This window comes from Candoia aspera, chromosome 7, assembly GCF_035149785.1.
Source record: "Candoia aspera isolate rCanAsp1 chromosome 7, rCanAsp1.hap2, whole genome shotgun sequence".
NCBI classification, from domain to species: Eukaryota; Metazoa; Chordata; class Lepidosauria; order Squamata; family Boidae; genus Candoia; species Candoia aspera.
This window is the reverse complement of record NC_086159.1, coordinates 11,096,427-11,113,682: the sequence shown is the minus strand read 5'-3', so window position 1 is coordinate 11,113,682 and position 17,256 is coordinate 11,096,427. Positions and strand designations below refer to the sequence as shown.

General features: G+C 39.3%; 1 protein-coding gene across 1 annotated transcript; it reads left to right on the top strand.

Moving 5' to 3' along the window:
• The first annotated feature begins 150 nt into the window (after positions 1-150).
• Positions 151-17,240, top strand: GOLT1B (golgi transport 1B). Its single transcript, XM_063308244.1, has 5 exons — positions 151-327; positions 4,404-4,495; positions 6,305-6,483; positions 10,734-10,815; positions 13,823-17,240. The coding sequence occupies exons 1-5, from the start codon at positions 303-305 to the stop codon at positions 13,859-13,861; spliced, it is 417 nt and encodes a 138-aa protein (XP_063164314.1). The 5' UTR covers positions 151-302; the 3' UTR covers positions 13,862-17,240.
• Positions 17,241-17,256: the final 16 nt, after the last annotated feature.

Below are 17,256 nucleotides of genomic sequence, written 5' to 3'. Positions count from 1 at the left end.
CCCCCTCGTTGGCTCGCGCTTCCTCTAGGCCACCTCAGCGCAGCCGAGGCTCCGCCCTTCGACGGCTGGAGGGTGGAAGCGGAATAAGGCCGGCGCTGATTGGCTCGGCGCTCTCGCCCCAATGGGATGCCGTTTTGGTTCGTGGCGGCGGCGGCGGCAGGAGGAGGTGGGGGCGGGTCGGCAGCCGAAGCCGGGTAGTCAGGGGGCTGCGTGTTTCCGGAGGACGTGGCGGCTGCGCCTGAGGCGGCTCCGGCTCCTTCTCTTCGGTCCTTTGTCCGGCTGGCGCGGCTCCCACCGACATCATGATTTCCCTCACGGATATGCAGAGTGGGTGAATTGGGGGAGGGGGGCTCCGAGAGAGGGCGGGGGCTCAATACGGCTGCTGGTGCTTCTGCAGTAATGATTGTTGGCATTACCATCCCCATTTGCATCTTCCTCCTTAGTTTTGTCCTTGTCGCTCTGTTTCGCAAGCCCCTCATTGCTGTTCCAGGGTGTCGATTGTTATTACTGTTAGTATTCCTAGTTTCAGCAGCCCCTGGGTTGGGCTTGGAATGGGAGACCGCCGGGAAGCCCCGCCTGGATGGGTCCCCCTTCCTCTCCCGGGAAGCTGAAAAATAAATCCTAGAAGGCGGCAGCGGAAAAAGCTGCATGCATGCGACCGTGCAATCAGCAGGAGTTGAGCTCTGCTTGAGGGTCGTTTATTTTTAAAAACCTATTATTTCTATGTGCTACTACTGCCGTTGTTATTTTGGGAGGGGTGACTGTTTCACAACCTCCCATGCGGTATTATTATTCCTACTCTGTTACTGTACCGTTGTCCTGTTATACAAAGTGGAGATGGTGGCTTTTCTATGAAGCATCAGACGTGCCCTAATTGCTGAGTACATAAGATACTGTTCTCTGCCCTGGACCCTCCAGCTGTGTTGGATTTTAATAGGTGGATTTGCAATATGAAACCCAATTCATTTGGAAAGTTCTGGATTAAATTGAAGAAAGAAGGCCAGCATCAAATCATCCAAACTGAGCTAGCAGGAAAATGAACTTTGTTATTTTTTAAGATAAAAAGTGTTTTCTTGCCATATGTTGGTTCAAAATAATCTTTGGAGTCCTTGGTGCTCTCTGAGCCTGGTTATTTGCTTGGGGATATTTCATTGCCCAACTAGGTAACACCATCAGTGCTAGTGAGGGTGGGACTTGCTCCCTGATACCTTAATCAAGGAACTACCAAGGAGAAAACCACCCTCCCACCAACACTGGCGGGGCAAGCTACTGTATATAAACAGGGAGTGAACCCCACACTCACTAGCACTGATGATGTTACTTAGTTGGGTAATGAAATGTCTGCAAGCAAATAACCAGGCTCAGAGAGCACCAAGGGGTCCACAGTTCAACCCTGAGCTACAGATATTCTCTTCCGTTGGAAAATAATCTGCATATCAATGTTTGTGAAATGCATGCCATTTTCAGTATAATTTAAGGGTTACATGATGTGGGTTCATGCAACCTTGTTTTAAAATCCATTAAAATGTTTGCATTTAGCCTTCTGGGGGTTAGCAGAGGAGGGATTTAGTGCTAAATTCTTTGGCTAGGTGTAAGGAAGCAATTTCCCACCTCTGCCAACCAATTATTTTGCCCGTGTGAAGTTTCTTCTCACCTGTGGCTACCAACTGAAGTGTTTAAATACAGAATTGCATTAAGGCACAGGCTATCATTTATTACACATTTATATATTTGGTGCTATGGAGACTTCAACAGGGAAAAAACAGGTTTCTGCTTCCAGAAATGTTATAATGCCTAAACTGGTAGTATTAAAGGAGCTGGACCTGTTCATATTCCTAATTTTAGCAGCACTTGGGTTAGGTTTGGAATGGGAGACCTCCGGGAAGCCCCCGCCTGTGGCAAATTGAGCTATCAATGGCCAATTGTTTTGATGACTGTTTACTACATCCTAAATGATACATAGGATTCTTTAAATAACTCCTGGGAAGCAGCAGTGAAATATCTCACACCTGTCTTTCTTGTGAGCTTCCCATCAATGTTTACACTGGTATGGGAGTAAGTGCTGTTGAATTCTGTTAGCTATATTTGAATAAGTGCTCATAGAATTAATACTTTTATGATAAGCAATTCCATAGAAACAGCCTTTTGTGTGCCATGTATGATAACTCATACATCGGTTGGATAAATTAGTGCTGCCTTGGTTAAGTCTTGTAAAATAAAACGATCCCATTATTACTCATAAAAGTTGCACAAGAAAACGTTTAGCATGCTTACACAAGTAATGTAAACATGAATATTATGCAGTGTCACGGAACATACTTAGTTGTCCCATGACATCATAACTGTAAAACTCAATCTACTGCCAAATTTATTACAACTTTTAAACCAAACATAAAAATTATACAGAAATCTATGACATGCTTGGGAACCTTTAGGCTGTCTTTTTAATCTATGTTCGAGGCATCATTATCTTTGTTGCAATGTCCTGCCCCATACTTGTTCTTCTTTGGAGCTCCATCCTTCTGTACTGTTACCAGGGAGCAATTAATTCCAGGTACTGAAGTATCTGCTGTTCACTCCCTTCTCTCCTTTACTGTTGGGTTAATGTCAGAAACCTGATACCTCTTTATGCCCTCAATATGAATCTCTTTCTGTCAAAGACACTCAGTGCTGCTTGGTCTAAGTCACCACTTAAGGCATAAATATATTTTATTTTTCTGTTGATTTGCAGAAATACCATGTTTTATTCCAGTTATGGAACAGTCTGGTTTCGATGTAGCTGTTAGTAGCCAGATACTTCTCAACAATATATTGCTAGAAGTCAGCTAAGCAGAATAGCTAACCTGGAGGATTTTATGTTGTCCAAAAGTATCCTGGATATAAATATTTTAAATTCAGATGAATTTTGCGGAAACAATATAACTTGCATGTTCGTGAAGAATTAACAGTTCCTGCACCCCAAAATCAAGTTTGTATGAGATTCACAAAGGAGAGAAAATGAGCCCACCTGCATTTCTTTACTAAATACAACAGCAGGGCTTCCCTTTAGCAGCCTGCTCAGTTTCTGTGTTGGTTGCAAAAGAGAGGTAGAGGTCTTCCAGCTGACTGCTCCCTCATATGCCTGTGTGTACTCAACTATTAAGCAGTTCCTGGTCACCATAATAATTCTTAAAAATAAAGATATGCCATCATAATAACAGTTTACCCTGCTTAAGGTTGCTGTCTAGAAAACTATAAGTATTTCAGGAAGGAAGACAAAGTTTATCTTGCTTTGTACTATTCATGAATCAATAAAGTAGGAATAACCTGCCCTGGTCATTTTCATTAAAGATGTTTAGATAATTGGAATTCTAGAATAAATCTGTGTTGAAACCAAGCCCCCATTTTTTTTAAAAGAGATTTAATATTAGGGTAAAATTGATGTTTCAGTTTATTCAGTAAAAACTATTTCTGTTTTATATGTTTAGTCAATCATAGGTATATCCTTTTAAAAAAATAAGTAATTAGTCTTCATGGAAGAAATATAAGTAGACTCTAAAATAATTATGTCTCTAAATTGTGAATGGAGAAATGGTAGCATCTTCATGTACATTTGTGGACATTGTCCTATGGCTAACAATCTTATTGGACCTTTGCAAAGTATTTGAAAGAGCTGTTTTGCAAAGATTCATTAATGCGAAACAAAGCCCATCTCTTTAAGGCAGCCGTGTCCTTCGTAAGGCTTGCATGACTGCTTTGAACAGTGACAGCTGACTCTAGATCTCAATAATACATCTCTAGTCTGTGCATGGACAGAGGAGACTTCTGCTGAGATCACTAGAGAAGTGAATTGGCTAGGACAGCATTTTTGATAAATGTTCAATAAGTTAACTTGAGGGAGAAGAGATTGTGTTAATTGAATTCTTCCTCACAAATTCTGCTTTGAATGGGAATTATGGATCTCAGCACCACAAACTGTTGGGAGTTTGTGTACTTTAGACAGTCACCAAATGTTTTAGAACACTTGTAGGTGAGGCTGTCATGGGAACCCCCCCCCCAAAAAAAAATCAAGGGAAAAGGACAGTTGCAGCTACAAATGTGACAGCTGAATCTGTAGCTCAGCAGTATATCAAAGACTGGCTATTTCTAGAGACAAAATCCTGAACTAAATGGAGCAGTATTCAAAACCAAAAATATTCTTATATTATACTACTATATTATACTATACTAATATAATACTTATACCTTCAAAATAGCATGTTTTTATCTCAAAAGACAGCAAGTGTCATTTTTTTAAATTGGAGCCAGTTTGAAAATGACATTGGCCAATGTTATGACTGTTTTAATATGTAAGATTTTATGGTTATTTTATTTTCTTGCTAAGACTCCATGTTATTAATACTCCTCTCCTTTTTGTCTTGCAGAAATTGGGATGGGTCTTACAGGTTTTGGAGTGTTTTTCCTTTTCTTTGGAATGATCCTATTTTTTGACAAAGCACTTTTAGCTATTGGAAATGTAAGTGGTTTTGCATGAGTAACATTTGCATGGAATACAAATCTGGGCATACTGATTTATACAGATAATATACAGAATTGTTGGTTGGAAAAGGAGGTGAATAACTGGAAGAAGTTACATTTTAAAATGCATTTAGTTCACAGCTCACTGGAGAATCATAGGATCACTTTGAATTTAGATACATCTGCATGTTTTTATTGACAGCTGGGCCATCAGTTGGTTGTTTGGTTCTCCATGGCAAAGCATGAAAAAAATAACAACAGCATATTTTGTGCCTCAGTAGTTTAAGATTATCTTCCTGAAAGCTTGTCCCATTTTTTTCTCATCAGATTGTTATACCTTCTGAATACAATGCAGATCTTTTGTTCTTAAATGGTCTTCCTCTTCCTTATCCATCCCATTTCTTCCTTAACTTAGTGACATACTGTATCTCCATTTATGATCTTATTTCTCCAGCTCTACAATCTGAGTTTCTCATTTTTTTTCTTTATTATCTATTAGCATTGGAATTAACTCCCAGAACTCTGCTCTTCTTCTTTCTTCCTAGTCATTTTTAAACCTATTTCTTCCATAAAACTATACACACACACATGTAAACACACATATGGACCTGTTCCCATCCATCTCTCTGTCTATATCCCTGATCTATACTTAGATTGTAAGTTCTTGGGATCGAATCTTGCTATTGCTTGTGTTGCAGCAGGGATCACCCTGTACTGGTGCTATATAATTAAAGTCTAGGTGGGATGTCTGGCTCAGGATTGGCAGCCGCTATCACTGTATCTGTGTGGAGTAACAAAGCTCCTCTTTCCATGAGGACCTCAACTTTAGAGGCATGAATATAGTGGACAGAACCCAGAACAATATAACCAGCCCTCCATGGAAGAGATGAATAATACTATTTTTTAAATGGCTTTCTGGAAATCTCATCACAACACAAACAGCAGTGTTAAAGCTCGTATGATTTTAGTAGAAGAAATTTAAGCATTTGTTCTAATTGTCCTATTAAAATAATAGGATTCTAAAGGTGCCTATGATGAACTTGAGTTGGATGATGCAAGCAGGTCCATGTAACTCCCCTCTGGCCAAATTCACACAATGGATTAGACAAAAATGAGATTGGATAGTTTGTGGTTAAGCAAGTTGTAGAAACTCAGACATAGAGGAGCCAGACCATTACCTTAAGTTTTAATATGGTTTGCTTGCGTGGTTACATTCTTTTGGTTGAACAGGAACTGTGTTTTGCCAATTTAGGTTTAAGGTTCAGTGTGTTGTATTAATCTAGACTTCTGTTTGGGGGAGGAGTTAAAACTGAATGTTAAAATATAGCAGGGCTGGAAATGTCATCCAGTGAGATACTCATTATTTAATTGATACACTTATTACTAGTTGTATACAAAAATTCTGGGAATGGAAGGTTCTATTCTTACAATGGAAGTTTTGCTCATCCCTACCGATTACCATATTTAATCCTTAGCAGTTTACAATTATAATGTTCTAGACTAAGATGAAGGCCTTGTTGAAATCCAGACATCCTTTTCCCCCTCTGATCTATCATGTTAGTAATACCACTAAGTGCTTATACTGTAAATTATTTGTGTTCCTTCACAAATAATTGTGGTTTTTTGGTTGTGCCAACATTATAAAAGGTATCTTTAAGACATTCCTGTTTCCTCCAACAGTAGATTGGTGGTATATAGTAGTTGTGATGAGAAAATTTATACTGAATTTGAATATTTTCTCTGAATATTTACTAGGTTGGGACCTATATTCAAATACATTTGTTTTCATTTTTGTTTACTCCTGCAGGTATTATTTGTGGCTGGACTGGCTTTCGTGATTGGTTTAGAAAGAACCTTCAGATTCTTCTTCCAGAAACACAAAATGAAAGCCACAGGTTTCTTCTTGGGTGGTGTATTTATAGTTCTTATTGGCTGGCCTCTGATAGGAATGGTCTTTGAAATTTATGGCTTCTTCCTCTTATTCAGGTATGGTCTTCTTGCAAGTTTTTCATTTTGGTTCCAGTATGCTTTTAGTTGACAGGCATTGAGAAATGACCAAATTCTGCCTGAGGATCTGTCTAGTGATTTCAGATATGTGAAGAGTAGCAGTTGGAATCCCATTTAGAGAAGTCTATTTAGACACTAGCGATGAGGAAGCTTCTAGAGCAAGGAAAAGCAAAAACAGATAGAAATTGGGGAGGGGGCAAGCTTTTTACTAATAATCATTTCTAGTGCAGTGTTGCATTTCATGGCAAGAGCAGTCTACTGTTAGATTGTTGGCTATACATGCAGGAAAAAAGGGGTAGTTCTCTACACTGCTGGCATGTGACTCCTGGCAGACAATTCCCAGGTGAATGCAGCTGACTACAGAAAAGGGAGTTTGCATTAAAGTTTTTATTCATTAGACTTATAGGCTGCTGCAATCTGTATAACTCTGGGCGGCTTTCAAAATGTAACAAACAGAATAAAAATACAGAATAGAATTGTCCAAAAGAGAGCCTGGAGATAATCAGCAATTAATGAAACAATCAAAGCATCCTGTAAGGGACCTACTGTGCATTGTAACCCACTGTGTGGGGATGGAGCCAGGTTTTAAGGGCTCATTTAAACAGGGCCAGAGTGGAGGCCATCAGAATCTTTGGTGGAGTGCATTCCAGGGACAGGCACCATGACAGAGAAGGACCACTTCCTAGGTCCCACCAAGGGACATTGTTTAATCATTGGGACCCGGAGCATGCTGACTCTGTCAAACCATGTGGGACAGGCAGAAACTACAAGATATAGTTAGTCCATCAAATAACTAGGTCCTATAGAAGTCTGTCTAGTCACTAAGTTGACAAATAGTTTGAAAGCCATAAATCTTCAAACCAGTGTGAATGTAATACTTCTGATTATTTAATAATTAGTGACAAGCTGCAAGTTTGTGTGCTCATTTTTCTTTTGTATGCCTGTCTTATTTGGGGCTAAAAGTTCCCATGCCATGTTCAAGTCCTTCCTTAGCAGAGTTTGAAACTGGTTACTAAACACTGGTTAATGTGGAGCTTAGTTAATGTGGACTACTCTCTGGGCTGATGATAGATCTTGGCGAAGACCAAGAAAGCAAGGTTAGCACCAGAAAAACAAATGTAAATAAATAGGTCAGTCTCTTGCACTGAATTATATTTCCATCACCTCGTAAAATAAATGGCCTTTCTCCAAACAAAAAGATGCTTTTGACTGAATTCAGATTGAATTCAGTCTGTATCCTAGTGTCATATTCCCAGATTATAAACCAGCAAATCTGAACATTGAGGTCAGCTATTTGTATAACTCGAGAGTTACTCAGGTCATGTTTTCTTAATGAGACCAGGGTTAGAATTTGCTAGATGATTTGTAAGATGATGCCTCTACTGAAGAACATGGCATTAATTCAGTCATTATCTAATCCCCAGGTTTCAGTTTGAAAATGGACAGGCAAATTGTTACTCTAGAATTGCTTGTTCCTTCCATTTTTTTCTGACTCCATACTTCACCTGTGGTTTCTTTGACTTTAATGATAAACTTTAAATTTTCTTTGACTGTCTAAATCGTGCAGCATGTTTAAAGTGGAATATGCTGTTGCTTTGGTTCTGAAGCTGAAAATTTTTTGGAGTAAGCACAGGTCTCAGCACCTCCTCGTGGTAATTGTGCTACCCCTCCTAACGGTAGTTGTGTGATCCAAGGAGAATACACATTTAAATTAAGGAGACGCCATGCTCACATGGATTGTGGGTAGGGTTTTCAGTTTTGGATCTGAAACACAGCACATCCTTATTGTAGTTATCTGAAGATAACACTGGTTGTGTTTGACTGATGACTTATTTACACTTGCAGATTAACACATGATGATTGCAGATACTAAGTGAACAAGCATGTGTGGATCAATTTCTAATTTCGTAGTCATTGTAATACAGGTTGATTGGAATAAAGCACTTGCATTTGTTTATTCCTTAATCTTTGTCGGGTAATGATGAATAATAGCAGATGCATAGGCTCACATTGGGGCACGTATTATTAAAGTTACTGTAAACTTTGTCAAATTTTACCATTCGTGGCCTTGTAGGTTCATTGATGTCACTTGCCATATGACAATAGCTTCATTAATTGTACAGTACAAATCTGAATTGCCAGAGAGATGGTTTTTAACCACATAAAGGTCTAAAAAGTCATAAAATGATTAATGAGCTTCTTAGGTTTAAAAATTCCTATAATTCTATATTGTAACTCAAGCAGTTTAATAATCAAAATAGTAAAAATTTCCTTTACAAGAAATTTAGGTTCTTGGCCAGGTTTTTCAGAAGTGGTTTGCCATTGCTTCCTTCCCAGGGCTGAGAGAGAGGGACTGGCCCAAGGTCACCCAAGTGGCTTTTTGCCTAAGGCAGGACCAGTACTCACGGTCTCCCAGTTTCTAGCCCGACGTCTTAACCACTCACCAAACTAGCTCTCATCTTTTGAATAAATTTACCTTAATTGTAGTCAGGGATATCATCTCAGTGTAAAGAAGGAACTGGCTAATAGTTGAACAGCCATGAGCCAGCCCTCTAGGTTCACAAAGCGGTACCATGCTTGTAGCAGCATCTCATCTGTGCCCAGGCTGATTGTCTTTTGCGTTTGTGCACAGACATATTCACATACCCACACAGAGAGTATGCAGCATATTGATTTTCAAAGCTGTGGGAAGGAGGAGCGCTTCCCCACTGTCTGTGCAATGATTCTGTGGGGTTTTTTTTCCTCCCTTGGGAATCATTTTAAATTGCTCATTTTAATAATTTACTTTTGCGACCCTCACATGCTTCCTTTAAATATTTCCAATTTTCTGTGCAGAAAACTAGTTTTCCATGTAAGGTGCCAATGGAGAGAATTCACATTTAGATACCTGCAACAGGACTAATAGAAGTAGATTTACCTGCCATCAGAGTTCCTCTTAAATGTGTTACACTGTGATGTCAAGGGAGAGGGGAAAGCACTTGATCAGTGGAGCTCCAATTGCAGGGGGTTCTGCCTTACAATTTTTGGGACCAAGCATCATAGACTGTTATGTTCAGCAAGGTCCCCTGTCCATCTTAGTAGTCAACCAGCCCAGTTACATGTCCCTAAATCTGTATCTATAAAAATTGTGCGTGGATCCTCAGAATGATTAGTGTTCACCCAACTATGGTGTCTTAATACACCATTTAAGAAGTCTCCTCCCAAAAGCAAGTCAACAGTGGCTTCTTAGCAGGTGAAAAGGTGAAAGGTCCCCTGCGCAAGCACCGAGTCGTGTCTGACGCTTTGGGGGGATGCTGCGTTCGCGACATTTTCTTGGCAGACTATATCAGGGTGTTTTGCCATTGCCTTCCCAAGTCGTCACCTTCTCCAGCAAGCTGGGTGCTCATTTTACCGACCTTGGAAGGATGGAAGGCTGAGTCGACCTGAGCCGGCTTCTGCTGGGATCGAACTCAGGTTGTAGGGAGAGTTTCGGTAGCAATACTGCCGCCTACCACTCTGCGCCACATGAGGCTATGGCTGCATCTAATTTTGTGGTAGCCCTGTCCATGTTACTTAAATGTTTCTATTTTCTCATGAGAAGCAGGAAATCTAGTTAGGAAGCTTGTAAGTATGTACAGGTAGTCCTCACTTACCAACCGCAATAGGGACTGGCAACCTGGTCACTAAGCAGGCTTGGTCACATGGCTGCGCTGACTCACAACATCAGCTCCTGTTGCGGTCATTAAGCAAATCACCACAGGTCATTAAGCACGATGCCATGTGACCATGACTTGCAACTTCCTGCTGTCTTCCCCATTGACTTTGATTGTCAGAAGCCAGCTGTGAAGGTCGCAAATGGTGATTACGTGACTGTAGGATGTTGCAGCCATTGTAAATGCACACCAGTTGCCAAGCACTCAAATTGCAATCACGTGATCAAGGGGACATTGTGATGGCCTCAACGTTGAGGACCGGTCATCTCTATTTTCAGTGCCATCCTAAGTTTGAATGGTCACTGAATGAGTGGTCGGTAAACGAGGGCTACCTGTATAGCTAACTACTTAGAATATGTAAAAATTTGGAGATGGGTACATTGTTCATTCTGAAAGGGGAGAATATATGCTATATATGAGGAATTATATATTTCTTTATATAAAAAATGAGCAGTTTTATTTTCTTACATCTTAGAAATGCGTAAAGAGAGACGATTTGGAAAATCCTTCTAATCTGGCATATTTTTTTCTTCAAAGGGGCTTTTTCCCTGTGGTGATCGGTTTTATTAGAAGAGTGCCAGTTCTTGGGTATCTGCTGAATTTACCGGGTATAAGCTCAGTAAGTATGAAATAATTTCACATAATTCACAGCAGGTTTTGTTTTCCTTCTGTTTCTTGGATTCCATTAAAAGAATCTGGACCAATAAATGGCATGTACAGAGAGATGCATTCAAAATATGGGTCACCAAATGCTTATATTTACTTACAGGTAGTGTAATCTAACATAATGTCAACAGGATTCAAAATTACTCTGTGTCAGTATAGGCCAGACCTCCCTATCCTCATATTCTCCAGATTATTCTGGAGATTCTCCATCACTGAAGACGTTGCCTAGTCTGGCAATGAAACGTCTGCAAGGAAACAACAAGGCTCAGGGAGCACCAAGGACTCCACTCTCCAGATTTTTTTTGGACATCATCTCCCCAAGTTTCCGGTCAGAAAAAGACATAAGTGCGCCCCTGAGTTTCTTCCTCTACTTGAATTTGAATTAGGACAGTCTTCATACAATCACCTACATTTTTTTAGTTATCTCACAACTTCTCCAGCAAATCGAGTTTAAGATTAAAAGCAATATAAACGGATTAGTCTTTGTTTTTAATTTTACATTGTTGATATCCATAGGTAGGTGTGCCACATGTAAAGCATCCATCAGATTTACTCAAGTCACTTTGTCAGTATAAGCCACAGTTTTGTGAAAAACTACTTACCTCCTTTAAAATTTTCTGAATTTTTGCATATTTTCGCTGCTGCTTGTTGGTGGTGCTTCATGTGGGTCTTCCTGGTATATAAACAGAGTGAACAAATAACACTTGATAAAAATCTGAAAGGGGCAAATATTTTTTCACAGAACTGTACCTGTTTATGAAGCTTAATATATTTTTAAAAAAACACGATTTTTCCTAAATTTAGTAATAGGTATTGCACCCTCTCATTTAGTGACTGCATTCTGTTCCAGTGACTTGTTTGTTAAGCAAAATGGTTGCTAATGCCGTGTCATTCAGATAAAGTTCTCTCATACATTGTCCTATGCCTGACCCTTTTTTCCCCCTTTTTCCCCCCTCGCAGGGTGGAGAGATTGCTTAAACAAACTATCTCTTCCTGAGCTGCTTTTCTCCGCGGCGCTTCCCTAAAAAGCGCTAACCACAAGTTAATTCTGTGACTTTGATTAATTGATTAGAGCCCTCCCCTGGCTTGTGCTGCAGCCTGAAATTGACTAGACCTTAATCAGTTTCACACTGAAGGCTTTAGTTGTCAGGCACAGGAAATTTGGTCCTAAATGTGTGCATTGGTTGGAAAATGATTTTTTGATTACCATTTATTATTGTCATATTTGCGGGTAATCACTAAATGAGGAGTGGCTGTAATGACTTTCCAGGTCCAACCTGATGTGACAACTTAACATTCTTTAAATTCATTGGGGGCCTACGAATGAGAAGGACAGTTAGGATACAGCAAGAGACAGACTTTTCTCTTAAGACAGCTAAGTGTTGGTCTTCCTTGTCATGGACTTGTGGTATTTGTAAGGTGTATTGTTTCCCCCAAGATAATGGGGAAGAGGGTGCTTGAGAGCCATATTCAGAATGCCCTGCATGCACGTAAGAAGGCTTTAATTCATTCAGAAAGACTTTAACTGTAGAAAAGTTGCTTGAGGCAGCTGGGGAAACAGCTGAGCAACAGGAAAGGCACCAACAGTTTATCCACGTCATTTTATTCTGAGCATTCTTTTTCCTATTTTGTACACCAAGCCTGTTGGGGAATAGTAAATTAAACCAAGCAAATATAATGGTCCTATTGTTCAAGGGAAATTAGAAGGAGGGGGCCCAACTATCGCCTCAGCTCACCTGCTGCTTTTGCTCCTGCAGCATCTCACACCCTAATCTGGCTATAGTGGTTTCTTGAGATACATAATAAGGGTGGGCAATCTTCCCAGCTAAAATGCGCTCCAGACAGCTTGTCAAATAATAGCAAGTGGATGTCGCAGTACTTTGGTGAGGGGAAATCCAATTGCAGTGGAAGTTGCCAGGAGGGAATATGGGCATCTGGCAGGCTGCACCAAGGACATCCAAGGGTGCCCATTGCCCACCTCCATCTTTAAAATGGTCTGTGCAGATAAAAGAACATGGTGTCATCCTTGTGGATGCCGACATATTTCTTTGTGCCTGTGTTGGTTCTCTTCCTCCCTTTTAAATTTTGCATTCCTGGACATAACTAATATTAGGAATGCAGTGGCCAGCATTTCTTCGTAGCAGTTCAGGTGCATTATAAATCGAGAACTCTTAATGCTAGAGATACAGAATCACACCATGTTTTCAGAAGTGTAGGCTAGGAAAAGCATGCTGCCCTTTTTCAGCCTAGCTGAGATTGGTGCATCTTGGTGCAGCAGTCACTAAGCCCGACATCATGCCTCCGGTGTCCAGTGTAGCAGTATGTCTGATGGGTTCAAAAACTTCGTTAGTACAGTTGGACTTTCTTCTCATATTAAATCTACTTAGATAAGTCTGCTCATAATTTGGCTTGAAATCTTGCTTATTGCTCTTCTGTATCAATATCATTTATAAATTGGACTTTATGGAGTTAAACCCTTTTCGAAAAGTTAATTGTTGATGTTTTCTTCAAAGCCTGCGTAGGCTCAGGAGACAATTCCCAGTAATGGTTAGTTGAAAATATCATCTTCAGTCTATTAATGCATGAATAGCTGATTATTTTTCAAAACAATATTCTTTTTTCCCCCTTCGGGTTATCGAGCTAACAATTTTTATACTTGCATTATTTCTGATTTTTTTTTTTCATTCTGTTGCATCTTCATGTTGCTCTGTGTTAACATAAAAAACATGCCATGCCTAAATGCAGTTGTAATGCAAATGGTCTTACTTCTGTGTAAATTATATAAGGCCTTGGTCAGTACTATTTGAATAAGATTACACCCAGTCACTCACCTAAAATGCAACAGTGCCTGAATAGTGTTGAAGTAGCATCAATGTGTTTCGTTCTTAATGAATGCATTAAGTTACAATTTATTTTCCATACCCCCACCCCACCTTCTCTTCTGTCTCTTTTACCCACAGCTTGTAGATAAAGCTGGAGAATGCAACAACATGGTATAATGATTGACGAAGGTCCTGAAGACTGGTTCAAAATTTATATTATTTATAAAGCCTTCCTGAAGATAAGTCAGTCCAGCACAACGGTTTTGTTGTATACAAAAGCAACGTTTGTAATGGTCTTTGAAGTAAGTTTCCAATTTATACCATAGTATACAATAAACATATTTAGTATAACAAAAAAAGGAAGCAAATTTGCAACCCCAAGACTTGGAGCACCAGGAATGCTGTGAACTAAACTGAAGAAAAAGTCATGGAATACTAAAACTATTCAAGACTTCTTAATATTTTTGGAGTACAAACTAATTGCAGCAAACCTCCCATGGAATTAACAGTGCCTCTAATTTTTACCTCCTACGTCTGAAGGTGTAATAGAGTGGTCAAGGATCAGTTGGTAAGGCGTGACCCTTCTCTCTTCCTGTCTGCCAAATTTCCTACTTCCCTCTTTTGGAAGAAAAAAAAAATCTCCCAAATGCTTCTTCTGTTGAAAGCAAGAAAGCATGACTCACGTGGTGGTTAAGATGGATTCTCATTTTTAACAATAGCAGAAGACTTCATCACACAGTTCAGTTCTCTGTAAATAGATGCTGAAATAAATCTTTGTAGGAAAATGTTTAAAGCCAAATGTAAATTTTCATTAACTGTATCTTTATCTTTGGAATATGCAAAAAAAAAACAACCAACCACTTTTTTGTACTGAACTTCAGGCTTAAACCATTCCTGGGTTTGATAGATGTTTGGTTTGGCAGGGAATGGGGAAAACAATTTTACACTCCTTTCTCTTTTATCCACATGACTTGTAAGTGTTGGAAACAAGAAGTAACCTTTTCTCATTCTCCTGTGCATTATGCGTACACATAATGTTTAGCTCCTGACGTGAGTTGCTTTGTTTCATGATGTTCACACAATTTATGAAACAGGACTTGCCTAGCTAGCCAATTTGTGCAAGGGCACTTCAATCCTGAATCTTGTTTCTGATTTGGTCATTTGTAGCCAGCTTAAAGTCCTAAAGCAGGAAGCATCATGTTTTATTTACTGGTATTGCACCTGTCTGACATCCAAAAGCTAGATCTGAAGCACTGAGTTTAAGCCTCCTATTCTTATTCTGAGGGAGCATGTTACAAAGCTAACTTACTGTGTAAATACCTTTTTCTAACCATCAGACAAATAGCTAAGTCAGTTGTTTGCTGGGAAGTCTTGGGAAATTATATTGGTAGCCTTGATCAAGTGGCACATTAGTTTGTTTTTACTTTGACTATTAGAAACAATTCCTATCGTTACAACAAATCGCAAGATTCAGAACCTTTATGGACATTCTGCGGAACTGGCAAAAAGGAAATGTGAATGACATACACAGTGGGAAAACTCACGTTCTTTCTTTCCCATCACTTCTTGCAGTGGCTCTTGATCATAAATTTATCCTAACATTATTTTTGTTCAAGTAGCATGTTAATGGAAAGCTATTGGTTTGTTTAAATCTGAATGGTTCAAATAGCCAGACAAACATCATCACCTGGGAGTGAATAAACACTATAGTCTACTAATACCCAAGGATAGGAACTATTTTTTTTTCTTTTAAAATGTTCTAAGTGATTCTTTAAATGGGCTTTTTGATGAGACAAATCAGTTTTGAAAAGCTGTGAAAATCATTTTTGCATTGATGCTTCAAGGGACACTTTTCCACGAGCTTCCCCATTTTAGAGGAGTTATAAAAATGTTCTATTGTGGATCATTCTGATCTCAAAATAGGCCACTCCAACTTTGAAACAAATGGTCCTTGTGTTCTGGAGTAGTCTGATCTCAGAATGGGCCTGCTTTGATGTTAGGCCACTTCCAAAAACATTCAGGGTTGGAATATTACATGATAGGATATTTGACATGCTCCTTTCCCATTTCTTTGATTTCATCTGGCAGAAATATCTTTTAAGAAAGGATTTCTTCTCCAGACAGGTCTGAAGTTAGTTGTTTTTAATCTTAAAATAGATGTAACTAATCTTATTACCCTACAACACTGGGAAAATGTGTTGTTTTAAGTTGCAAGTTCTGGCTGTAATTAAAAAAGGAAATCCTGTTGAGTTGAATGGATCATGCTTAAGAAATAAACCTTGACCATCTTTGCTATATATGCTCTAGTTCCCATTTGATATTTTGGCTATAGAAGAGTGTTTTTAAGTCACTCCCATATTTTAAACCATTTCAGTTGTAGTTTGTACCATGGAAGAGATGCTTAAGATTTGGAGCAATGCACATATCGTTCCTAGAGCTATAAATTGGGTTTCTTCAGATGTTACTGCAACCTTAGGATTCTTTCCAGAAGGATCAGGCTGCCAAATTATCTTCCTGTTTACAATGAGGAGTCCCATTTGCATCTTTGACTCTGCAACACCCTACCAAGTAAGAAGGATCCAACTGAATAGGGATAAAAATCTACTTTCCATCTCTGCTTTTTCTCCATGTTGTGAAGGTAGCAGAGGAAGACACTGCTTCCAGTCATTCCTGGACATGGTCTCATCAAGACATACTGTCCAACTCCACCATTCAATTAATCACACCCTTGTGACATTCTGATGACTCAGTCTAGTTTATTTAAATGTAGGTAAGACAGTTGTCAAATAGTAAAGATGGTAGCGCCATGGTGCTCTAGAAAATAGAGATAATTTGCTGCTTACACTGTCCAGTTTGGAAGGCGTCCTTTAATTTTCCTGAGATTCGCATTAAAATTCAAAACACCTCTGGGTTTTTTTAAAAAAATCAAGCACTGTCAAAGATAAGAGTTTTTAAGTGAGCAGAATGCAAGCATCAAGTACCACTGCTGCTCTGTGGTCTTGCAACATTCTCCTAGAAAACCCTGTAGAGCTGCTTATGAACCAATGGAAGGTTGTAAGAGTGGATAGCATATTTCACCTTCACTGCTCTTCCGCGAAAAGGAAGGCTCCACAGAACTTGATTTGGTTCAAACTAGTTTGCTGTGCTATGCAGGTAAAGCATACTATATGTTTATGTTCAGGCAGCCAGGAAGCAAACTATAATACTTGCAACTTCTAAGATGCAACCCCTTAGCAGATACAAAATCAGTTTTTACAGAATTGGTATTACGATAGAAGATGACTGAATGATTCTTTAACCTTAAGGCTATCTTATGTTTGCTTACTTGGGAATCCTTGTGCTGCACTTCATGAGGCTCATTTCCAAGTAAGCATATCCAGGAGTGAGCCTGATACGTTGTAATCATTTACAGAAATAGTATCTTCTGTAACAAATAAGACCTCCCCATTTAAATGTCATTCTTGATTGCTGCTTAAAGAATCGGATAAGGATCTTGTTCTGGAAAATATATTGTAAATATACTTGTCATACCTTGAATAAATGGGTACTTTTTCTACTAACTGCTAATGGTG

Excerpts from the sequence above, each read along its gene's own strand:
- GOLT1B (XM_063308244.1), top strand. The coding sequence starts at position 303 with ATGATTTCCCTCACGGATATGCAGA. Across the intron at positions 4,496-6,304 it reads CACTTTTAGCTATTGGAAAT|GTATTATTTGTGGCTGGACT; the intron begins GTAAGTGGTTTT and ends TTACTCCTGCAG. Across the intron at positions 6,484-10,733 it reads GGCTTCTTCCTCTTATTCAG|GGGCTTTTTCCCTGTGGTGA; the intron begins GTATGGTCTTCT and ends TTTTCTTCAAAG.